Source organism: Crocodylus porosus, unplaced genomic scaffold, assembly GCF_001723895.1.
Source record: "Crocodylus porosus isolate Cpor-Errol unplaced genomic scaffold, CroPor_comp1, whole genome shotgun sequence".
Lineage (NCBI taxonomy): Eukaryota > Metazoa > Chordata > Crocodylia > Crocodylidae > Crocodylus > Crocodylus porosus.
This window is the reverse complement of record NW_017728915.1, coordinates 29,513,746-29,539,883: the sequence shown is the minus strand read 5'-3', so window position 1 is coordinate 29,539,883 and position 26,138 is coordinate 29,513,746. Positions and strand designations below refer to the sequence as shown.

Below are 26,138 nucleotides of genomic sequence, written 5' to 3'. Positions count from 1 at the left end.
ATGCAGATGTACCAGTCTGAGCAGACAGAAACCTTGTCATGGTGCCTGTAAATCATTTTGCAGGAACAGAATGTAGCTATGATCACTGGCCAATTTCCGTAACACATAATGTAACATTAGGAAAAGTGTTTTGTCGAATGTTAAGGAAGACACAAACATTATGTCAAGTGGTCAATAAAAACATTTGGCAAAGGCATGTTTTAGCCTATTATAATATCTGTAGTCATCTGTGCAACACAGATAAGGCATCTCTGCCATTTTTAGATTGCCTACTGGCAATCTGGAAGGTTCAAAAGCTACATCAACTAATAGGGGTAAACTGTGTGAGTTAATAGGCACCAGTGCTTTTGATTTTGTAAGTATGTAGACAGAACTTATGATTTTGAAAGCAGTTGTCAAGTTATAATGCCAAAAGAAGAGGTCAAATGATATCAAAACTTCCTCAAGCGAGACAAATGTCAGATATTCCCGGTAATGCTAATACTACGCAAAGGATGACGTAGGATGCAAGAAAACCGTTTCAGAAAGACCCTAGAAAAGAGAGACTTTTGTTCACCATTGTGCTTCACAAAGTATGGAGATACAGGAGAAATGGGGGTAAAGGTGGGGAAAAGAAATGAGAGGGGAAAGTTTAAATGGGCATAAAGAACAGAATCAGTAAAATCAGTAATATATACACATACACACACAATAGTATATATAGTTAGATTAATTAATTTGATTTAATTAGAGATATATTTAAATTAGATTTATAAGTTAAAACTTTAAAGAGATATTGGGCTTAATTCCATTTGCAGTTCACGGAAGTCATTCTGTAACAGAAAAATTTATTCCTGACTCGCGCTTATATCACTAAGAGCAGAATTTGTCCTAATGGCTTAACTTTTATAGAAACATTCAGCAGAAATAGCCAGTTATACTTAACTTGCTTCCACAAAGCAAAGAGTTATTGAGTTTATGTGGGGTGAGACTTCATCTTGTATTAGTCTACATCTTTGCGTTTGTCAGGAATCCTTCCTTGCACAAGCGAATATTTATTCTAGCAGATACAACTAACCACACATGGAATATTTTATGTAGGCTACTAGTCTTAATAAAAAATATATGGTTTACAGGTACATGCAGTTGGAATAACATTTGAAGATAGGGATATATTAAACCAATTGTGTCTCTTTAAGTGGAATCTGATAACAATAAATTTATTTCTTAATGGGATGTGAATCACTTTCTCTTAAAAAAATACAAAAGAGGGGTTTCAGTCAACAAAAGGTGTTTTGTTGATTAAAGTACCATAAAATTTCAATTATAAAACATAACATCTATATTGTAGCTAAAATGCCTTCCCCACCCCTCCCAGTGATGCTATAAAAAAGGTCCCTACTCCTCCTACTCAAGCCATTAAGTATTTTGCTACTGACTTCAATTGGGAGCTAAAGGGAATCTTAAAAGGGGAACAGATTGGAAAGGGAAGGTTAATTAGTGGTATGATTATCTCTGATCATCTCTGTTCAAAAAGGGATGTTAAAACCTTTGCTTATTTTGTCAGGCTGCAAAGGGAAACCACTGTTTATGGGAGCTTCGTATTTAAGGTACTTAAACCAATTTGTATTCTAATATTGAGGACTATGAAAAAGGATTTTTAGTCACTTTATTTTTTATGCCAATAAAAGTGCTAACTAAAATAATATAGCCTCATAAAGACTCCCTCATTTTTTTTATAAAGATGCATACATAATAATAAATACACTTGCAATGAATGATACTACATACCTAAAAGAAAAGACATCATATATTTAGATAGGTACAGGAATATAGCTTTTTTATAATATATTTATCAAAGCAGAACCATCATCCTCCACTGGCTGCTACAGATAGAATAACAAAATCATTATGAAAAAAAGCATATTCTTATTTATTTAAGAGGTTACATATTATGTTTACACACAGAAGTCAAGTTTCATATTAATACTAGCAAGGCTGACTTGCATGTTATGATTTCCTTCATTATTCTTGCACATATAGGAAATATGAGACTGTAATTTACCCAGATTCCCTAATAGTATTCAATATTATAAAAAAGAAATACGTATAAATAATTGCAAATGCAAATGCAAATACAAATACATTGGCACTATTTACAGAATAACTCTGATCATTTCCCATGATTTCCTTATGACCTTCAAGTATGGCTGCGAGCCAAGAAAAAGGATCAGTCTAAATTTATTTTTCACCAATAGTAAAATGGATCAAATCTATTTTCTACATTTCTTCCACCATGAATGAAATTCCACTTCTATAGTATTACAAGATGAAGCTATGCCCTTTCTCTGAAACAGTAATATAAATAGAAAGTGCCCTTGAACACCTTGCTGACCTAACATTTTTTTCATCCTAGTTAAACATGCTTAACTGTAATACTTCAGAATCTTTATACAGACACCAAACTGGCTTAAAATTTGTCTCCATTTGGGGATTCAGTAAACATTTAATTAGATGCTCCCAAGGAGATGTGAGCCAACGTAGGTTCAATATTTATTTATCAATGTGGTTTCAAAACTCTTGTTTTACAAGATATCTTTGGGATCTTAAAATGAACAGAACTAGAACAGGAATTAAATCCATCCTTTCAAGTTTTCTGTAAGCCAGTGAATTATTCTGTGGATCTAAATTCAGTGTTCATTTTACTTTTCTTATCTACTGCACAGATACTGGAAATAGCTGGAGAGATGTAATTATGGTACCATTAGACAGATAAGCCACATTCTAATTGCTCAAGGGACAAATTGGCAAAGTAAATGGAAGTCAACAAAGCAATGCAAAACAGAAGTAAAGTAAGTTATACAGCATACCATTACATACATTTTATATTTACCTTCATTTTTCTTGATAGTGAAATTTGGATTGTTGACCATTTCAGGAAGAAGACTATATAGGAAAAAATGTCCATTTTTAGGGTCATCTTTATCAACAGCACTAACAATCTGAATGATCTGCAATAGAGAAAGGTTACATAAAATTTACAGGCTCTTTACAAGTTGCATTCAGCAGCAGCATCTAGTTTGAAAAGCTAACCTGCTAAATATAAAAATACTGGACGTTTGTGTGGGGCATTGTAAAAGGCATTCCATTCTAGTGCTAAAGACATTATCTGGCTAGTGCTATGATTTCACAAGACTAAAAAGGACCATTATTTACACTCCTGTATGAACTACACAGAACTTAGGCCAATGCATACAAAAATACGAGGGCTATTTCATATTTAACCTGTCTCAGAAAATGGCAATCAGAAAATGAGCAAAGTCTTGGCTGCCTCCAAATAACTTGTCAGACACAGTAACTGCAAGTGTGAGAGCATAATGATGTATTATTCTGCAAAAGAAAAAAAGGGGAGGAATTTTGACTTGAAGGTATGGCTTGCATATAGGGGTGTAGGTTGTAGCCGTGTTGGTCTAAGGACATAGGTGGACAAGGCTGTTTGGGTGAATTGGATATCTTTTATTATTTAAGTATTATTTTATTATTAAGTATTTAAGTTGGTCTAATAAAAGAACCTTTTCTGACTTGCATATATGAGTTTTTCTTGGTTTGGAACATCCTTGGTTCAGAGTCATGCCTAGAGGTATGGACAACACCTTCATCTCCCTTCTCCTCCAAACCATCTTACCAAGTGGTTTTGGTTTTTTTCACTAGAATAAACATGAAGATTACCTTTTTATGTAAAATTCTGTATGTCAAATATCAGCCTACTGGTCATTTTTTTTTCTTTTAAGTTAGATGGAAATCTGAGCACATAATTAGAGTTCATGGAGTTGTGAAGGACATCCCTTTTTCAGAAAGCCAGGAAATGTTTATGCTTTTTATGTAAAGCTTGACAATTCTTGCATGATAAAAAATGGAAAACCAGGTGCATTTTAACACAACAAACTTCACAGGTTTTGCATGTGCTCCATGATATAGCATGTAATCTTAGACAAATTTGGAAGGGATTTTTTAAAAATCACAATATGTTCCAAACATTTGAAAATGAACTGCATGGGGAGCACTTATTCTATATAATACACAGAAGTGTATATGAATCATCCTGTAATCCACATTGGAGAAGGATATAGTTTTTAAATCATCATTTTTAGGAAAACAAGAATGTCTCAGTGAGAGAAAGTACATTAAAATTTTAGTGTCTAACACTACAAATCACATACATTATAATATTCATTACCACTCTCTCCCTTTTTTTTCCTACCCAAGTTGAAAGCAGGAATTAAAAGCTCTTTTAAAATAGATACCCAAATAGGACAAATAGCAATATATTAAATATAAGGCACTTATTTATGTAGATTTGGATTAAGGCCCATCAATAACACTTCATCCAGATGTAAAAGTTTATAAGAAAAAAAACCTGTGATGCCTTCATTACCCATGCCATTCTGTATCCTGTATAGGCCAGAAACATTATGAAAAATAATTTGGAGGGTTTATATATTAGTATATGTATTAACTTTTACAACTCTATGCTGGCAATGATGGATGCCACTTGCTATGATTTCAAATGGATGGATTCAAAAAGGAAGCAAAAAGTACTTGAAAATGGCCTAAAATACTATTTTCTTCCATAAAATAGTTTGCCAATCAGATCATGGGTCCTCTTGACACAAAAATGGTGATTTTTTTTCTTCCCAAAGGTTTAAAGTTTCAATTGAGGGTTGTAAGATATCAAGACCTTAAACCTGTATCTTGACCATGGCCAAATATTTTCATTCTACTTTTGAAGCCATTGAAATTACAGCAGAATTCCAAATTTTCATGTAAAGATTAAAACAATTGAGTTTTTGTTTTGAATCATGTCTTTTTTAAGGTGTTATAGGAAGTAGTTCTAAAGATATGGAGTACTGAGCAGAAGAAAATTTAGGGGGTCAAGTATGCAGGTGTGCAATTTATGACATGACTGTTCTATTTAAATACCTGCTGATTGTTTAAGTGGTAATTCTCACCAATGTTATGTGAGAGAATTGGTTCTAATTATTGCTTGAACTGTCTCTAGGTTTTCAATTTATATAATAGATAAGTCACAAGTCAGCAACCATATAGTCAAGGGCTTTTCAGTTCCTGGAAACTCTGCAAGATTAGGATAGTTTATTATTTAGATTGGAAATCTTAGAGAAGTGGAATGAATGGGCACAGGCATGTCTGTATGTTTATGTAAGTTTTCAGAGAGCATGGATGTATCCTACTCTCCACTGACACTTATGCCCTACATTGCAATTCTTCCTCCTCATCCTTTCTTACAACCCTCTAGGTTATCAAATTGTTATTTTTCTTCAAAATGCCTAAAAAATATATGCCAAAGACAATAGTACAGCTAGTGAAATATTACAGTTGTTTACATGCAGAAGACAAAAAATTAAGTTGGTGTTCCCATAGCAACCTCTCTCCTCCTTTGTGTGCATGCATTACAATAAGGCTTTTATAAGCACATAACATATATGCAGTATATGAAACTACTGCATATGTTTGTCTCTGCGGTAGGGAGAAAAACAAAACCGTTTAGTACCTTCTTTTTACTACTGTGCTGATGAGCATGTCACATCGCTCAGTGTTGTGTTATCATGTAATAAAAGCCACTGGCAGCAGTTCTTTGGCTCTCATTTTGTGGTTCATAACATACTAGAGACTTTTGTTGGTGAACTATCCGCTCTACCCCTCAGATAGTTTTCTTCCTTTTCCATTGGTAACACAAAGCACAAGTAGGATCTCCATAAATTATAGTTTGAGAACTGGCTTACTGCAATGCATGTATGTCAACAGCAGTATTAAGGTTAATACCCCTTACTTTGCTCAATCCTGAATTTTCTGATAGTTTTCCATGTAAAATTTTGATCTTGATGTTCTATTAACAAAGTTCATTCATATCATTGAATATGTATCTATACTTAGGATGCAAACACTAAATTAGCATGTCTTAACAGGTATCTCTGGACTGAAATTAATAGTTAGAATATCCCAGAGGACCTTTCAACATTACATTCTGCAACCTTATAGTACAATTCTGCAGAACCACAAATGCCTAAAATTTGCTACCATTTCCTAAAATACTTAGCATTTCCAAGTTACTATCAATGTAATAGCAGTGAATTATACAGGAAAGTATCAACTCTAAGTTCTTATACATTGTACCTATTTCTGCCATGATTGAAATATAGACTTAATTGTACTCTAAACACACCAGAGTCTGCAGCATTACTGAATACAGCTCTTTGTGATTAGAAAACTTTACATCAGCAGAACAGAAGTGAAAATGGGAGGCAATGAGATTTCACAAAGAACAACTACATTTTCATATGGAGTATAATACCCCAAACTCCAAAACTTTAACAGAAAGTATGCTGTTCAGTCACATTTTGTGGGTCAGTTGAGTTACCCTGAAAATTTACAGTGGTGTGCAATTGGATTATGCTCAGTATAATTAATTCAGGCCTGTGCAGCAAGACCCAATCAGCTCTGGGCAGCGAGACATAGGAAGTCCAGTTGGATGAACCTCCCATGTGGACGTGATTAGTCTGCTTTTATGGATGTTGTACTCCTTTACCAAAACTGAAAGTAGTATGGTGGAGACAAATAGTCACAGGGCTTAGCAGAAAGTTGTAATCTATTTTAAACTGGCCCATGCAAATAATGACTGAGCTTGCAAGGTTAATAAATTCCAATTATGCAGCATAGGATAATACTAAAAGGAATGTATGTGTATATCTTAACAATAAGTTACTTTTTTCCCTTTGTAAAACTAGCTAAAAGACTTTTTGTTGGCAATTCATGTTGTGTGTAAAAATATGCTGTTCTTAAAAATGAACACACATACACACAGATGCACATGCATGTGCACACTTTTCCTCCCAGCTTTGAGTTTTGTATTCTGATGTTATAAAGTCAGAACAGTAGCAAAGAAAATACATCTGGCAATGTTATACATCAACAGTTTTTAATACATTCTGTCACGTCACCAGCAGCCGCGGTTGCCACTCTCAATTATATCAGGACCCAAAATAGAACACTTGGAACACTGAACTGTAATAGATGGTTCAGTCAATATATTTAGGGACTGCAAATAAGGTTTATAAAAGGTTCAGATGTAATCTTTTCTCTTAAGGTGATTCAAATTCAATTTGAACTTACATTTAAGTTAAACTGCAAATGTAAATATACTGAAATAGTATAAAGCAATTGCACCCTTTCTTTACATGCAACATTCAGCTTTAGAATTTGAAAGGACCAGCCAATTTAGGGATTAGGTTTTACCTATAAGGGTGCTCATTTTCCCATGCTAATCTACTTATGTCTGGGAGATGTATTATTAACCCTACTTCAGCTATATTTTTAATGGTGAACTTTGATTTATCAATCTATTTAATTCTAAAATGTGAAGGCAGATTCTGAGCTAAGTATGATGTTAGAAGCCAACCAATGTAGATACTGAGATCTCAGTATGAAGTGGGGCTTGCAAAGCATACACTTGTTTGAATGGCACACTCTTCACTGGATATCTACATGGGCCCTGAGAGCTGATTATACTGGGCACCTAAAAGGGCAGAGAAAGGCTATATGGTTCCTGGTGAGAGTTTTATGCTCACCAAGTCTTAGCAACATTTAGTGTCTCAATGGTTTCTCAGGCTGTCATCTAGGTAGATGTCACTGGCACAGTGCTGTTGAGGCAGTATGCAGCCTGATGAACAAAACGTTAGAGATTTTTCTCCATCATACTTCCAAAAATTTCAGGCATATTTTTATGACTGGCTTTTGACTAGCTAACTGAAATTCCCTTTGAAAAATCTAAATGGGGAGGGGCCTGGTAGAGAGAAGGAGGAGAAGGGGAGGGAAGGATATGACAAATTGTCACTGCTTTTCAGCCAGCTCCAGTGTAGTATGCATGCTGACACGGATAAACACTAAAATTTCCATGCAATACCTTTCTCTTCCCTACCTCTAGCTGCCATCCACACTCTCATGTGGAGAGTAATCATTGAGCCTTGTATAACATAGAACACAAGACTAATGGAAATCTAAAATACACTCTGAAATTATGAAGCTTCAGTACCAATAATAAAGTCGACGCAATGGAAAGAAAAGTCCCTATATAAAAAGATGTCTGTCAATTATCTTCTCTCCAATGGTTTTGAATAGTGTTTACAATGCAAATGAGGCATTTGTGACATCTACATTAAAAATGGTGCTGGAAGGTCAAAACACTGATCTTTTGCAACAATCAAATCTTGGCAGAAAAAGGTTGTCATGTAGTACTGATACTACCAAAAGAAAACAATTTTTGACTCTATTGTCAGGTAAGCTGCTTTGGCAAATAGTGAATTTAATGCCTAACACCCACATGAGGCACAAGAATAGTTGGATTAACAACTCTAGTGTCATGCTGTCAGCTGCTGTTTATTTAAATTAAAATGTCACTATCTAGAAATAAATTAGATAGTTGAAAAACAATGGAGTTCTGTAAAATACAGTGCTTCACAAACTGGACAGAAATTATTACATTTCAACTATGCTGTATCATTTCGTAAAAACTCATGTTTTATCATATGGTTTATATTGCACATGAATCTGCATACTTGTTCTTAAATATAGACACAATGTAAAACCTTTGGAGGTTGGAGTTAGTTGGAAGAACCTGCAGTTTAAGCATTGCTTCTGAAACCAAACTAAATTTATGGGACCATTGTAAAGACTCTCTTATTTCACCAAAATCAACATATCAGCACATCATGTGACCCACCAATATTCACTGTACATCAAGTGATGTCAGAAACCCCAAATTCCTCAACTCCCAACTTCACTTTATGATCCCAACTATAGGTGTCTATCTTTTCATGTAAGGTTTTCTCTTGTATCCCATAACGTATCATATTTTTAAGCAACAGAAATCCAGGAAATGTTAGAAGAATTAGAATTAGAAGAATGGATTATCACACTAGCTAAGCTCTTGAGACAGACATTAGTCACAGGTAATAGTTAGGGACACAGGAACTGCTGTCACCTAACAAAGTTGGGGTAAAGTTCACCATAACTGAGAGATCTGAACTGAGTTTCGCACCAGATCATAATTTTCTCCTACTCATGGACATCATTTGATGAAGTACTAAGCTCCCTTAATTGTTCGTGAATCAATGAGATTTCAAAGCCATCAACACCTTACAGTATCAGGACTCAAACTACCTACCTCTACTTCGTACCTCATTATTCTCATTACCATAAACATAATGAATATTCTAAGTGAATATTAATAGCAGCTCATAGGGAAGTGTGTTGAGATATAGGGATATCATTTCAACAAGTCATCCCATACAAAAAATATAAGTGATTTGGGGATATGATACAATTCTCATTTTTGACAGATCATAGGGAGAATTTACAAACAATTGCAAAACATCAACAACATGGAGATATTTACTTGTCCAGGCTTCCCATTCTCACATAAAAAGGCCTCATGCTCTGATGCAAATTCAGGAGCGTTGTCATTAACATCAAGAACTTTGATAGCAACAGGCACTCGGGATACTTGACTGTGGTTCCCTAAGAGAAGAAAACATAGCATAAAAAGTAAGCATATTTCATTTGGGACTGATGGCACAAAGGGGCCACTATATACACACAGCAAAGTGTAGTATCCCCATTCTCAGTCTTAACTTAATTGGGCTGCTTTGTCCTCAATGAATTGTACAATCGGAGCAGAAGATAACGAAGGATGGCCAGTATTTCACGGAGGAAAAAAAGCGAATAAATCCCTATTGCAAACAGCAATTGTTGGAGATTAGCTCAATGAAGACCTTCTCAGACTAAATTGGTAGATTTTTCTTTGATGAAGTTTGTATTGTTTTATTGATAAAGTCCATTATACATGGAAAAAGAAGGCTGTAAACAACATAGATTTATTTCTTTGTTTATCTTTGGCAGAGCGCAGAGCATTTTACTCTATTAGTTGTTCTGACTGCACATCTATTATTTCTTCATTGCAAATACGATTAATGCTGAGACCCCAAATTGTGAGAAAGATGAATTGCAGGATTGACATAGGTAGAACTGGAGATTACTTTGGACTCTTAAGGCAGTCTGATTCATTTACAGTTGACCAAGGAAGTGGCTTATGAAGTTATCTTGCTGAAATAAAAGCCCATTTCTAACATTAAGCTATGTTGCATAAAGGAGTTCATCATGCCATCGTGAAATAACCTTGGTAAGCTGAATGGAAAGACAAACTAGAGCAACAACCAGGGTTCTGCTTTTATCTAAATTTATGGTCAATTTATTTTATTTTAAATACTATTAAAATACTTTGGAAGAACCATTTTATGACATTGTTTCCTAAACCATGTACACATGATGCTGAAATGGAAATAGACTATAGAGCTATTATAATGGCTAGAAAAACTTACTGTAACCTAGATATTCCTATATCAGTAACCTTATCCAAAATCTGTTTATTAAGTAATGGCATTTAACATAATTTACATCCATATCAGTTTCAATCACTTATATCCCCAGGGCTTTGGAGAACCACATACTTCTCATGGCCAACTCCAGGCCTGACTTGCAAAGTCCCAACTGACCCAAGTAAAAGTTTGGTCCAAATAAGTATTCCAGGATCAATTCTTTTCAGACAACAGTAGGTAAAGAACAGGCAGACTTCCATACAAATGATGGAAACTTCACTAATAAGCATATCAGGTGCCATACATTCCTAGAAAAAAGGGCTGGAATGAAATTCTGCAGGTCATCTAGTCCAATTGTCCAACCCTTACCTGAAGTAGAATCATCCCTATCTAAAGCATCCCATACAAATTTATGTCTAACATATGACTAAAATGACACAGTCTATCCTGTCACTCAGCCAGAAGGGCATAGTACCCTAACGTGGTCCAGGTAAAGCACGGAGACAATGGTGATCAGTATCCTGCTACTGCAAAGGTTGTTAAGATACACTTGAGAGATCCAAGGAAGAGGGCTACAGCCTCTGCTATAGAGGATGACAAAAACCCTTGTAGTCTCTACCAATTTGTCCAGGAAGCAAAATACCTTCCTGACCTCAAATGTGTTTATTGGTGTGACCCTGAGTGGAGGGGCAAGACCCTCTGGCCACGAACCTCTGGGTTTTAGTCACAATAGGAACACTGGTGTTAGAAATCATATTTTTGGTTTTCAAAGCACTTGTCATCCCAGAATTTCTAACCACTTTTCAAATAGTTTTTGATTCTCAGAATATCACTGTAAAACATTTAATTACAGTATAGGTCAAATGAGCCACAGAGAGGATATAAGATCAGTCCTAAAGGGCACTGAAATTCCCACTGATTTCTAGTGATAGTGGAAGCAGAGCACTTTGCAGTTATGGGGCAAGTGCAAGCTATCAATAGAAACTGATGTAAACATAAGGAAAAAAAAATATAGAAGTCACCAAGAAACTTTTTTCTCTACCCACTAGTTCATACTCCCTTCTTAATAAATATAGTAGTGTCCAATAGTTGTATTTTATCCTGACCTGTAACCCATTGATGTTAATAGGGTTCCAAAAGTAGATTTAAAAGTAAAATTTGGCCTAAGAACTTTTCATCCTCTAAATGAGTAATATTTTTTAAACAGCATGGACATTAAATGGCAAAGAAATCAAATGACTCTACTCAAATTATACATTATAAAACTACCAATGAGATCAGTGTAAGACCAGCTTTTGTGGTCTACTGTAGGAATCATGGTAGTTATCTTTTGGAATTAGGAGGGAATTTTCCATTTATGAACAGACTGACATAGACATGTGTTTTGTTTTTTTCCTCTTATGGCAGGTTTGAAGGACTTAGCGATATACAGGAGGTAAGGTTCACTTTTTTGCAATTTAACAGGTGCCCAATGAAGGTAATTATTCTACAGAAGACCTGTTCACTAAAGTAGAGTTGAAAATGATCTTAAGGAAAGTTATGCACTAAAGAAGTTGAAGTTGAGACAACTCCTCCCTAACATCTTTACCCTTGTGTGAGGAAAACTGATTGCCCCATAAGTGGTCTGGTGACCGGCTGTGAAAAGTTTGCCTAATAGCAACCCTACACATAGTGGAAATCATTTAAAAAGTAACCATGATTAATACTCTGAAAGTAGTTACTGGTAATTCCCAGATGAGTTATATTAATACATTAGTGACTTAATTAAACCACATCCTTTGAATTTTGTTTTCCATCTTGCATGTTTGGAATAACAGTATTTTGTGTCCCTCCACCTGTAAAGCAAGCAGCAGCAGTTCCAGCACTTTTAGTCTAAGTACAGACAGTCAAAAAGCCCAAGGTGGAATTGATCCAATCTTCACAGGTTTTGCTAAACTGTGTCAATTGAGCCAATAACCAACTGAACTCATGTTCAATTTTCACTTGGGAAAGGCAGGCAGAGGCCTACACTGGCCCAGGCCAGAAAGGGGAGGTGGGGGATGTAGGGGAGGCGGTGCTTAAGCACACATCCCAGCCTGACATCCATTTCCCAGTCTAGCCAAGTAAGGGTCATCCCTGATTGGATGCTAAGCACATGCCCCCAACGCCCTGCTGTCCCCCTGCAGGAAGGGAAGGAGCTCCTGTCCTGGTGCTAGCCCTCAAGTTTGGTGTCTGGCCATGGAAGGGGAGCTCCATGCCTCAGGGGCCTACCCCTGGCCTTCCCCAACCCCAGGCTGTCTTGCCCTGGGGAGTTGTGGGGACTCCTGCCACCCCATCCCTTGAACAGGCCAGTCATATTGGGGAGGGGAGGGGAGGGGAGGGAGGGAGAATTCCCCTTGGCTCCAGTTAAGTGGGGAAAGGGGAGAGGGCATTCCCCCTGGCTCCTCAAAGCAGAACAGTCCTGGGCTGGGGGGTCCTGGGCCAGGCCAGGGGAATTCTCTTGAAGTGCAGCATTCCTCCCATTCCCCCTACACCACGTTACACAGGTGTGACACTGGCTCAGGGGACTCTTTTCTCCATGCCTCCTCAGCTAAGCTGAGCATCCACCTTGCCACACGGGGGAGGAAGGGTTCCCTTTGGGTGGGTTTGGGGAGGGGGGTTCTATTCTCCCACTTTCCTTCTCCCCAATGCCCCACAGAGCTGACAGATGCAGGCAGGGGACGAAGGGATGAGTCTTTGCTGTGTCATTTCAGTGACAGACCCAGCTAGGCTCTGTGCCAGAGCAGCAGAGTGCAAGCCATGTTCCAGTGGGATGTCCCATGAGGGGGGCTTGCTAGGGGCCACAAATCATGCTGGGGAACTGCAAGGTAGCTTGAGTCGGGAGGAGATATAGGACAGAAGTTAGAAAGATTGGTTTAACCCAAGTATTAGTTAAGTCTGATCCTGCATCCATCCAGAAGCATCTTAAACCAGGTTTGGCCATTTTGGAACCAGTTTCCATGCACTGAACTTCTGTTCTGTCACAGGTTTAAACTAGATTCCAATCACTTACACTGGTTTATGTGTAATTTCTGTCCCTAAATGCCAGGACTTTCAATGCACATTCCTCAGGGGAAAAAAGCAAATTAATTTAGACACATTCAGAAAATGACTAAAATGTATCTGAAACAGGATAGTTTTAAAAATATGATATAACCAAAGAAGCAAATGCTGTGTGTCCACTTGAAATACAGTATTTCTAGTTATCTACTGTATGTGGACTTACAAGACATCTGACCTTAAATGTGTAGTATTTGAAGCCCCTTATGGTTGGTAGTTTAAAACATATTCTGGTAGAAATAAGTTATGGATCAGAAAGATATGCCTATTAGAAATGCATAAAAAGCAATACATCATATGATTTCACATATTATCAGATGACTCTAGTTTACCACTCATGTCGTGTGCATATTTATGCAGTGAATTAATAATATATTTGTATTTAAAAAAATTACTATGCAAATTGTAAATCCCAAACATTTTAAGCACATTCTCTTTATCTCAACTTGATAAATACATAAACAATGAATGCACTGGCTTATCAGAATTCTCAGCACTAGTGTCATATTTAAACACTAAAGATTTACTTTTATCTAAATTAATGGACTGATGGCAGTTCAAATTTTAAAGACATTACAGAGGAATGTAATTAATTAGATAAGCTTCTAAAGAAATTATTCATGTCCCTTATGACTGCCCCCAAAATGTTTGTCTTTCATCTGAAATACAAATATTACATTTAAAGATATTATAATTAGAAACTTGATGAGAATTCATTAAAAAAATTAATTTGCTAAACACTAGAGAGAGACCCAACTGGCTAGGAAATCTCCAAACAAGGGGATATTCACCTCTTATTTGGGTTCTTTTTCAGACTACAATGAAATATACTGTCAGCTGAGGAAGAGAGATCCGAGGGCTTAAAATATTGTTGAAAGTAGCTAACCAACTATGGTCATGGTGAATGTACTATACTATCTGATTGTAACACCCTTCACTGAGTTTTTACTTATATTCAGTGCCTTTCACGTAAGCATAAATTAGCAAAAAATATCTATTACAATAGTCAAAATAAACTAACACAGTATAATACATGGATGCAAATTATTAGGGATACAGAATAAGGAACACAGCTTTCACATTTCCATTGTGGCACAGAAAGGGTGGCCGCTGGTCCTGTTTCATACCAGACTGCCATATTTTTAAATCCCGTGTCCCCGTCCATTTCTGAACAAGGAACAAACTGCAAAAAGTCATTTTTTCACTTGACTGGTGGAAATAAATAAAAACCATTTGCCCTTGTGATTCTATTGCCTGTGCCAAGAGGTAGGATGGTACACTGCTAGGAGGAGCAGGTTCCGAGCCAGCCAGGGAGGGAGGGAGGGAGGTGGCCTTTTTGTGGTGTCCCTGCCCCTTGCTGCTGATTGGCCAAGGGGTCTGGCTGCCCCACCCCTCACTGCTGCTTGGCTGAGGAGATGGCGGCTCTGCCCCTCACAACTGATTGGCCAAGGGGGCTGGTGGTCCCACTCCTCCCCAAGGAGATATTCTGTATTCTGGGAATGTGCTGGTGACTACCCTAAGCACATATAACATGTATTTTTCTCACTGGTAAAGCTCTTATATGCAATTTATTTGATGCTCAAGTTCAAACCTGCCCTTGTTGGCAATTTCACCAGATTTGTAAGCTCCCCATTTCCTGTTAAAAAGACTCTGATGTTGCTTCAATGTGAAACAATAATGTGTAAAATATTTCCTTTGTATGTATGAAGAATATTTTCTGTTGGGTTTAATGACAGAAATAAAGCTTGTATTGCTTTTCCTGCCACTGACCACGCAAAGGCAATACAGCTAAGTGAGATAGTCTGTTCCTTCAGTTACAGCTACAGAATTGTTCACTTAAGCTCCAACCAGTTCCTACTATGCAAAACCATTAAAAGGTATGAGATTGCACGAGTGTCACAGAATATCACTGGAAGATGAGATACAGCAGTTTTCACTAAGGACCTAATTTGGCTTGTAAAAATTCATCATCGATGATGATGATGCACAACAAGGAAAGGCTCAGCTTCATTCTTACAACCCACGTGAGCTACCAGAGCTGTCACTTAGAAAAGTAACGGTTTTGTCTGCAAATTAAGTATAATTGAAATGGAAGAGCTGCACTTAAGGACCTGATTTTCAGTAGGATTACATTTAGTTGGTCAGCTGTAGGCACAGTTGTCACAAGTAAACATGCAATCAGTGACTCTATATGCAAATTAAGTGCCCAGACATGTCTATTCTTTCTGCAGATTTTGGCTCTTTCCATGTAATTAGTAGTTGCCACTACTACCTGTGATCTGTAGGCCCAATATGCTTCTAAGTTTGGTCACTGATTAAAACAGCCTGATTCCTCACTCTGACAAGACAGACATTGGGAAAAGATGACTCAGTGGAAAGGAATGAGTGGAACCAATTAGTAATTGGTGAACTTGAAAATATTATAAGGTTCAGTTGAGTTCAGATGTGCAAGTTTAAGATTTGTCTGAACCAGATGATTCTGAAACTTGCTGCTCGAGAAATGTCATGCAAACATGTTTTGGGTGCTTTTTTTCACTCTTTCCTAATTTTTCCTGTCCAGACTTCAACATTTTTCAGATTTTTGCTTGAAAAAATATACGCCAAATTCAGTACCTCTTGTTTAGAAAATAATAATCCATTAGTCTTGATGGCAAATTTACTCAAGGAAGGATGAAAAAGAATTATGGGACTTGACACAAAAGGTGCAAAGAGCTAAAAAGTAAAATCAGCAAACAAACAAACAAGCGGACAAAACCTAATCAAATCTTTCAAAATCTCCAAACATTATCTTTTTGGATTTTGTCCAAATGCCAGTTGAGGGCTATATGAATATCTGTGTTAGTTCTTATTATATTCAAAACAGTTTGCTCATCATTTGAAAAATAGAAATTACAGTTAAGTGTAAAACATTACAGCTCAAGCATTATGTATTAGTCTATATATGATTCAGTATTAATTATTAGTACTTGCATTAAAGGGCCCCAATCCTCCCTATGAAAAACTGTATACCTACCTATATGGTGCATCTTCACTAGACATTTACTGCAGAGCTGCCTAATTAGCTCCACAGTAAAATCTCGACATCGACACATGCACCCCTATTAGGCTGCAGGCAACTAATTAACTCTGCTGCAGGATGTTACTTGTACATTCAGATTCCTCCGGCGGAGTTCTTCAGTGCTCAGCAGCGCACATGTATAAGATGATGGGGATGGCTGGGCATAAGGGTGCTTCGGTGTGGGGCTGTCTGCTGTCTTGCCCTGCACTGGAACACCCTTGTGCCCCAGCCACTCCCTGTGCAGCACACTGAGCCAGGTTGGAGCAGCTCCGGGCCAGCAGGCTGACCTCTAGGAGCTCCAGCCTGGCTCAATGTGCGGTGATGCTGGACGCACATGAAGGTGTGACACCCAGGAGCAATGAACCCCGGTGTGATAAGTTATCGCTTCAGATTCATTTCATATATACATGCACTTACAGTATTGTAGACAGTGAGTGTGCTGAATACAATGAAACAGAACAAAATCTAAAAAAGGAATCTGTCACAAACACTTACTAAAGAGTGTAACAATGATACTGCAAGTAATTAGAAACACTCTACTACAGTAGGCATAGTGCATAGGAGCTGTAAAAGGTAGCTTAAGGTTCATCCACTGTTGAAACATATGTCTTCACTGAAAATACAAGTAGCTGCAAAAATATGTACATTTGAATATCTCCTTTATCCAGATCAGGTTTCCCTGTTTGGGTTCCCCCCCCCCCCCCCGTTAGGGAATTAAATCATCAGAAATTACATGTGTTCTGCTTAAATAGTTGCAAACTGTATTTTCCCTTAAGTAAAGGTAAACCATGCCTGAATAAAAGGTAGAGCCCCACAAAATGACAATTTTTTCCTATTATCATGTTGCTTGTAAATGGCTATCTCATGCGTCTTTGGCTCATTGAATTTCCTAATATAAGATTTTAAATTAGAAGCAGAACACAGAGAAATTTCAGTTCTAACAAAGGAAGTAAGGCAGAAAAACCTAACCTGCCACTTACAAAGCAACAAGAACACTCGCTCCTCTCACTTGTCTCATGTTGCAAGCTCAGTAAGTAATGTTTTAAGAGCTCTAGTCTCTATGCCTTCATCCATTCTATCTGATGGCTTCTGTCAGATAGCCTACACATAGGATAACTTTCCTTAGCCTGTCCAATTTCACATTGTTTTTACTCTATGGAATCTTTTATCTACATAGTAGAGCGCTGCATGGCACTTTGCCACATGAAACCGCTAAATTTAATCTTAAAGAGTTAAAACAGATTCAACTCAAGCTGATTAAAAAAAAAAATCATATTGCAAATTTTAAATATGGAATTCCCATAATGCTGTAATACTCTGTCTCTGTCCTGTGTGCATTGTAATGAGTGATTCTAAAAGGATCTGCTCATTCAAGTCTGGCGTTCAAGTCATGATCATTTCTGAAGCATAACTACTCCGGGAAAAGATTTCCTAAAAGCATAGGAATGTACGAACGAGCTGAGGAATTACCATGAAACAATGTAAACATAGGATTACACTGCAAAAAACCCTCCTGGAACATGCTGTAAGTGCAAAAAAAAAAAATCACTGGTTCCAAATTAATGTTGCAATAGTTACCTCCAGCATAGTCAGAAGATGTATTATAGGAGAACAGATTGAAGGGAAAAAAGTATCTTGTACCTGGAATCTGGAAATGCTCTTTAAAAAAATATTTGAGGGAGAGCAAAAGGATTGTCTGCTCCAAACAATTATTTTAGTGTCATTATGGACTCCAGGTGAACAATATAAACAGTCCCAAACCAAAATTACTTTACATGCTGTATTTAGATTCATGCACTGATGTATTCTAACCAGTGACTTGCTCATATATTCTCTTTTTTGGTGACTTACATGACATTTTCCAGGTAAAATAGTCTCCTTCCTATTTTGTAAACACTCCCATGAGACTCCATCCAAAATCCATGGCTTCTTCTTCTGTTATTACTGAAGAGCAATATTTTCCTGGTTTGGGAAAAGAATGGGGTTCTGCTAGGGAAGTGGATCAATATTTTGGTGTGAGCAGTTCCAGAGGGGTGGGAAGAAACTGTCTGGGTTTATGTAACTTACTTAAAAGATGGATTTTAATTCACAGCTTCCAAAGATCAGCGGTTCACTGTTAAAAGGAAAGTAACTAAACAAGGTTCCTGCAGCAGACAAACATATAAGATCCATGGATATGGCCATAGGGCTATATTGTTTTTTTGTTTCACTATTAATATAAAAAGCATTTGGGACTTTTTAGTGGTCTTAAAGTCAACCCACACCAGAAGGTCTGGCCATATCCATATCCTTGTTCAGACAACACCCTCACCAGCTTCCATTGTTTGTGTTTTGCCCATAAAAGGATTAAGAATGGCTGCACACAGCCCAGAAATGTGGATTAGCTATATACAATGTACAGAAAGTACCCCCCACCCCCCACACACACACTCCCTAGTGCAATTTAGCAATAAAGACCAAGAGGATTAATTTTACTAGTGACATTTGCATAATCATATTATAAATTTCCTTGCTGGCCAGCCGGCCAGTCAGTCCCAGGGCCTCACCAACTATTGGGGCACCTTTGATACAGCAGTAACTTTTCTCCAACCTTCCAGGTCTTTCGCACTCCTTGTACAATTTGTCAGCTTTAATCCCATCCAGTTTTGGATGTTGGTGGTCCAACTTGCCCTGGGTCTTCCTTTTCCTCTTTGGCTGTCCACAGCACCCTGCAAGGTGTTGGGAAGGGTATTGTGGCTTCTTGTTACATATCCAAACCACTGCATCTTTCTTCTTATGATTTCAAATATGGGTTTATATTTGCTGGTTTCTTGCCTGATTTGATCTTTCACAGGTGGGACTGATGTTATGCTTCCTCATTGTTAGTCAAAGTGCTTTTCACCACACCCTTTCAAAAGCTTTTTTAAAGTCTATGAAATTATGAAGTTCTTTTTGGTGGTCGTGGTACTTTTTGCACATGATTTGCTAGTAGGAGATCTGTTCTGTGGTGCTTCTTCTGGATCTGAATCCAGCTTGTTCTTCTGCAATACAGTCTCTATTTGTGGACTGAGCCTGTGTAAAATTATTCTGAGCAGCACCTTACTTGGATGACTGATAAAGCTAATGATGCAGTTATTGGTACATTGGTGCTCTTCTTTGTGACAGAGGTTATTATGGATGTTGTCTACTGCGTTGGACAGGTTTTCCTTTTCTACAACATATTTCAAATTTTGTGCAGTATGTCAATTGTCTTGTTCCCTGCTTTTAATATTTTGGATGTATATTGTCTAGGCCAGTTGCTTTTCCACTTTTCATGCTTCTGATAGCTTCTTCTACTTCTTCTCTTGTGATATCTAAGCTTTTATCTTCTTCTTCTACTGTTTCAGATCCTCCTTGCTCTAACTGAATTATTACTTCTGGGTCTGTTCTGATATTGCGATTATACTGAACTTTCACATAGTCCACCCATCTTTTGTGTATTCCTTGCTGGTACTGTAAATAAACACAGTCATATGGACTTTTGCTTTACATCCTGATCCATCTTCAATTGAAGTTAATGGAATCCTTTCCAGTAGTGTACAGTCCTTTTAGTATGAAAGAATAAAGAGAAGAAACAAAGCAGGTTCATATAAATGTCAAGTCATAGTCTGCCCATCTGGCATAAATCAGCCTCATCTGGCATAAATCAGGTACATTGATGTCAACAGATTTCACTAATTCACACTACATGACAATCAGACCCAAAATATATCAAGAAAATTAAACCTGTGCTCCTGCACACTCTTGTTTGAATCAATGGGATCTGAGTTTTCACAATGGAGGGCAGACTATGACTTAACATTTATTTGCACCTGCTTTGTTTCTTCACCTGTAATTAAATTGTGTATTGCTTTGCTTTGCAGTTATTCAATAGTGTAACATACAGTTATGTTGTAATTACTTCTAGTCCTCTGTGAATTGAGAGATCCATTTGAATAACTGGGAAATACTAGTTATATCTTTTATAATTATCACATGTCCTTAAATAAATCTGATATTGCTCTCTCTGGCCACGTCCAGACAAGCAAGCATATGCCTGTTGTGGCATCTCAAAGCAATTTGAGACACCACAGGAGGCACACCATGAATGAAAAAAAATATTCCTTGTGCTGCATATTTGCACCACAGACTCTAAATTTGATACCGGGATGAAAACACCCTGGAAAAAAGCAGCACAGGGCACACTCCTGGACCATGTCTAGGGACTACGTCATCCAAGGAGATGCTTTAGCACCCAGCCAGAGCATCTCTATACCTGCCGTGTGCCCCTGCTGCTCCAGAATGCTTCCTCAGTACCTGGCCTCATGGCATGTGGCTCCTGCATGCAGTGCCAGGAGCCCCAGGTGGTAGCAGAAGCCATCCCAGCCCTATCTGAAGGCACATGTCAGCAGGCTGGGTCAGCTCCGTTTGCAATATGCAGCCCCCAGGTCTCAGACAGTGCCACACCACCATGGGGCTGTGCCTGCAGTGGGTCATGAGTGCCCCAATGGCTCAGCTGGCTGCTGCTGTCAGCACCAGGGGCTGTGTACCATAAGGGGGTGGGGAGCTGGGCACATGGTGGCTCCCCCTCAAACCTCCCACACCCCCACACACAGCCCCCAACAAACCACACAGTTCCCTCCACCCCAACATCCCTGCTTACTGGGGACAGAGCCTGGGTCCAAGCCACTGCTGCCAGACTTTCCCCACTTCTGTTTGCTCCAATACATTGAGGCAGTATGCAGGAGCAGCAGTGCCGCCTGTGGTGTCTCAAACTGTTTTGAGATGCTGCAACAGGTCTGTGCTCACTTGTCTGGATGCAGCAACTGAGTGCACAGAGGTATACTAAAAGGGGTTGCAGCCAGACAAGAAAGAGAAAATAAAACCCTATAACAGGAGCACCCTCTAAATAGAAGTGGGCAGAATTTATAGCTGTGAAAAACAACTGGCTGGAAAAGGGGAATGCAGTTGGTAGCTGCTTCCATGCAACACAGATTTAGAGGCAGCAAATGAGCAGTGATGGGGTCCACAAGAGAAGAGGAGACACAACAGAGCTATCTAGTGGCTTGAGGGGGTCTGCCAAGTATAAGCAAAACAATATACTCATAAGTCTGGTTACTTTGAATTCATGATCTGAGTGCTGTGTGCCTTTTTGGCCATGTAAATCATTATTTGTTTTGAGGCAGCACAGTATCCTGAAAGAGAAGTCTAGCAGATGCCAGGTTCACTGAGCAACCTTGGGATGCAACCCAGAGACCTAGTCAGAGTGCAGCTGGATTACAGGCTCTCACCCATAAGTGAGGTAGACATATGGGGTGGCCACATGGGGACTAGATAAGGATCTCAGAAGGGACAGTTTCAGCAGAGACTGTGACACACTCCAGATCTGCTGAATAATAATTATAGATACTTGTTTCTTGCCAAATGCCCTGATCTTAGATACTAATGTCCTTGGAGACTATTCTGCACATCTAATTTTTGCTGGGGTGAGCACTATATTCACTGTGACACATAACCAAGATATATGTGACACATCAATATAAGTAATCAAATACATAATTCAAATAAATTACTAGTATAGCTACTTGAACTGATCATGCTTCAACCTGCTACCTTAGCATCAGACTCTTTACAATAAATGGATGATAATATAAATAGTTAAAAAAACAACAACCCACTATGGTACAATATTCTCCCATCCACACATCCATCCAGACATGGCACTGGTTACAAATACTGGAAGTGTAATTAAATATATATTTTAACATATAGTAATATGAAGTGGAGGCTTAATTTTTCTCTCAGGTTTAAATCAGGAGTAACCGTTAATCTCCATTGAGTTCCATCCGCATGCAAACTGAGAGAGGGGAGAATGAGGCCAAATTAATGTAAGCTAGAAGTTGTGTTGCAAACTTAATAGAATAAACAACTGGAAATCCATAAGCGACTATAACTGGGTAGTGTAATTTGCTTAAAGAAATTGAGTGAATTCTGTTACCAACATGTGGTGGCCACTATTTGTTAACTCTACCATGATGTGAATAATACACCTCCCTGTTTCTTTTCCCACTTGCTGTCTCTGATCCTTCTGACCCAAGGAATCTTTCAGGCAATCTTAGAAGCAACCAGGGTGAGATTTGATTTTTATTATGCGAGTTACCAATAAAGCCAAACCCCAGACTAAAAACTGGGGTATGAGAACTTTTTTGCATGTCTGATATTGTCTGAGGTAATATGTGCAATCACAGCCATTATTAAGAAATAATGAATACTCATTTCTACACATTACCATGAGATATTTCTAGAATTGAGTTTAGAGGAAGGCAACATTAAGCAGAAACTCTCAAACACAACACATCCACTATGTAAATTCATGGGGTTTGATTCACTACTATTGTTTGAGTTTTAGGTTGGAGTAATTCTGTTTTAATCAGTCTCACTACACCAGCTCAAAACTAGAGTGCCACAGTCAGGAATCAGGCGCACAGTTTAGAGCAATTACATTGTTAATATGGTAATGTATCATGCATATTAAAAAAGGCTATAAAGTATTGACGCAGATATACAACATTGTATTGTCAATTATAATTAGCTTTGAAATTTTATAATGACTAGCAGCAATAACAACAACAAGTAGATATGACTGAGGACTAGATGTCTGGAATACTTTAGATTTTTGATTCAACTGATTTCATGAATAAAATAAAACCATAAATAACTCCGCAGAAAACTTTCTCCCTCTTCTTACTGCTGGGCAAAATGACTGAAAACTTTGTATTAACAATTTGTATTAGATATGAATATATTATAAAATATTGTTATATGTGTATGTATTTTTTTTTATTTATTATTTTGGGTAGCTTTGATTTCTCTTAGTGACTAATTTGTTCAGGTGCCACATTTTTGTAGAACTCAGCATTTAGGACATGCTGGGTTTGAACCAGAGTGCGCAGATCTCAACAACAAACAAATCCCACATAGGCATCTAAGTAAGAGCACACACACAACACCCAGCAGTTCCCATTGTGCATGCTGAGCACTTTGAAAAATATGGCCCTTTACATCAAACCCTGAAATTCCTGTGCCTCCCTCCCTAAACCCTTGTTAAAGCTCCAAGAGTGCTCATCATTGAAGGACTTAATTATTCAAGATGGAAATTCCATCTACTTAAGTGCTTCAGGGAGGCTTCCTAGCATGATGTTCAATTATAGACTTACGTCCACCTTGTACCATTCTCAAGCCAGATCCTTATAAATCAACCATCTGAAATGCTTATTTTATTGGAGTCATGCATTGCCTAGCAATAATATTTGAATTCATGTCAAAAGGGCTGAATTATGTACACTAATTTTTTAAGAAATGACATTTTTGCCATCAAAAAGTATAAAGTTCAAGGTGCAAATGCCCATTTGACAGTCACTCTACTTAGGAACTCTTTTGCACTTCGGTCTCATTAATTTTGTTAATGCAATAATGACATATTGTCACTTCACCTTTTCCTTCACTTCTCTTATAATAATTAACAATTAACAAATATGCCTCCCACAAATTAGGCAAACACTCTCTCTTCCTTAGCCAACTTCCCAATTAACATTTATTTTTATTTTAGTCCCTATCAATCCCATGTCCTATAACACCTTACATACGTTCTCCCTTTCTTTTAAGTACTCCCTACTTTCATAACCATTTTACAGGATAAGTCTTGATCAATGCTGTCAAAGTCTCAGTCTTTTTGTGAGGGCTTTTTTTTTTCTTTTTTTTTTCCCGCAAGATTTAGACCAAAAAAGCTACCAAGACCTCACAAATTAACCTAGGTATTTGATTAAGCTTCTCCCCTGTTTCCTACATCAATAGCCCACATAGAAAGTCAGATCTGAAAAGAATGTAATGTATTTTAGAACAGATTTTTAAGCAAGAAAAGCCAGCATCATATTCCAAGCATTTCTCTAGGAACCATCAGTAATTGCTTTGAGGTTCATCAGGGGCCACAGAATATTGTATGAGAACTTCTGGCCTGTATTTATAAGCAAATGAACAAGAAACCTGACTTTTCTGCTCAAGAAAATATTATGGACGCCGTAGTTTTGATTCCAGTAGAAAAGCGGGGTCAAGGAAAAAGGTTAAATAGTTTGGAGCCTTTTCTATTTAAACCTTCATTGATGCTTCTTTCTTTCCTGTTTTAAATTGTATTGAAATTTACTCAGCACCAAATGAAAGGTAATTATATAATGTACAAAAGTAATTCTCTAAGCTATTATAATTATTAATAATGGTAGGAATTTTATAATAAAAGATTAAATAAAATTAAAGAAATAATAAGTGTGAACAAAAGCTTTACGGCATTAAAATATACATAGTAGCTAAATACATCAACCATTTATGTAGAGAGCAATTTTGTCTTTTTTCTTCTAACTGGTGCCCTTGCATTCTTAAATATAAATATGGGAAGGGGGCAGGAGAGAGAGAGAGAGAGAGAGAGAGAGAGAAGCAGGGATTGTGAGCGCATGCATGCAAGTGCATACAATATACGTGACTTAGTATATAATGTGCTGCATGATGATTCAATTATTGTATTTATATTCTTAGTAAACCATAAAGAGCCTTTTTGGCTTTATGCCTTTTCCTATTAGGTGACAGAAAGCACAAAATTTCCCCATACTTCTTCATTTTTAACGGATGCAGTAGGTATGGGCAATTGACTTTGTTAGATATATCCCATACCTCTGTCCTTGAGATTCCTGCATTATATGTCTGGAAAACATTTTTGTGATCATATCACCATTTTCATTCAAGATTTCTTCTATTTTCCCATCCAGTGCTTTGACTAATGATCCACCAGAATTTGTACTAGATGCGGTACTTTGCCAGACGTCATTAAGAATATTAAAATGATTGTTAGGATAATTGTACTATAATGCAAAAATAATATTACTTAATTTTACAAGGATATGCATGATAATGACTTCTATTATGCTGTGACAGAAAGAGATACCTTTTTTTTTTCTAGTAAGTTCAGTTCAAATCTATTCATGCCACTGTTACCTGAAAAGTTAGCTAATGTCTTAAGTGAACTAACCAATCTCATTTTCGATCCTTTATAAGCTAATCCAATTAGTATGTTAGTGTCTTAATTTAAAAATAGACCTGAACAGAGAATGAGAATTATATTTCATGTTGAATTTTGAGATTTCAAAATTTGTTTTTAGTTGAGAATGAAGTCCAACAAAACTGAAATTCTGCAGAAGGGAAATTGTTTAAAGAATTGCCGATTGATAAAAAATGTTCCATTTATACTTTAACTTTCTCAATGTTTGTTTTATAACACAATAGAAAATTTAAATAATTCAAATCTAAAGGTAATTTTGAGAAGCAAAATTAAAACATTTCCACTGTTTTAAAAGTTCATTTCCTACTTTTCTTTCAAACAAAAGTTTGGTTTAATTATATTCCATAAATGGCAGTGTTGGGGTGATGTTGAAGCAGTGGTGGTCCAGGAAAAAAGCAAAATGCAATAAGTTTTATGGATGATATTTTTTACTAGACAAACTGTACAGTGGTGAGTTATATAAACAAGCTTT

The 26,138-nt window shown here is 37.3% G+C and overlaps 1 protein-coding gene across 4 annotated transcripts in view; it reads right to left on the bottom strand.

Moving 5' to 3' along the window:
* CDH8 (cadherin 8) overlaps positions 1-26,138 on the bottom strand; it is a 214,640-nt gene that overhangs the window by 36,795 nt on the left and 151,707 nt on the right. For all 4 annotated transcript variants that reach the window (XM_019535904.1, XM_019535903.1, XM_019535906.1 and 1 more), the window contains exons 9-10: positions 9,449-9,570; positions 2,873-2,990 (exon numbers count right to left, since the gene is read on the bottom strand). In XM_019535904.1, the coding sequence (XP_019391449.1) occupies positions 2,873-2,990; positions 9,449-9,570 (240 nt within the window). The remainder of the gene's footprint in view (positions 1-2,872; positions 2,991-9,448; positions 9,571-26,138) is intronic.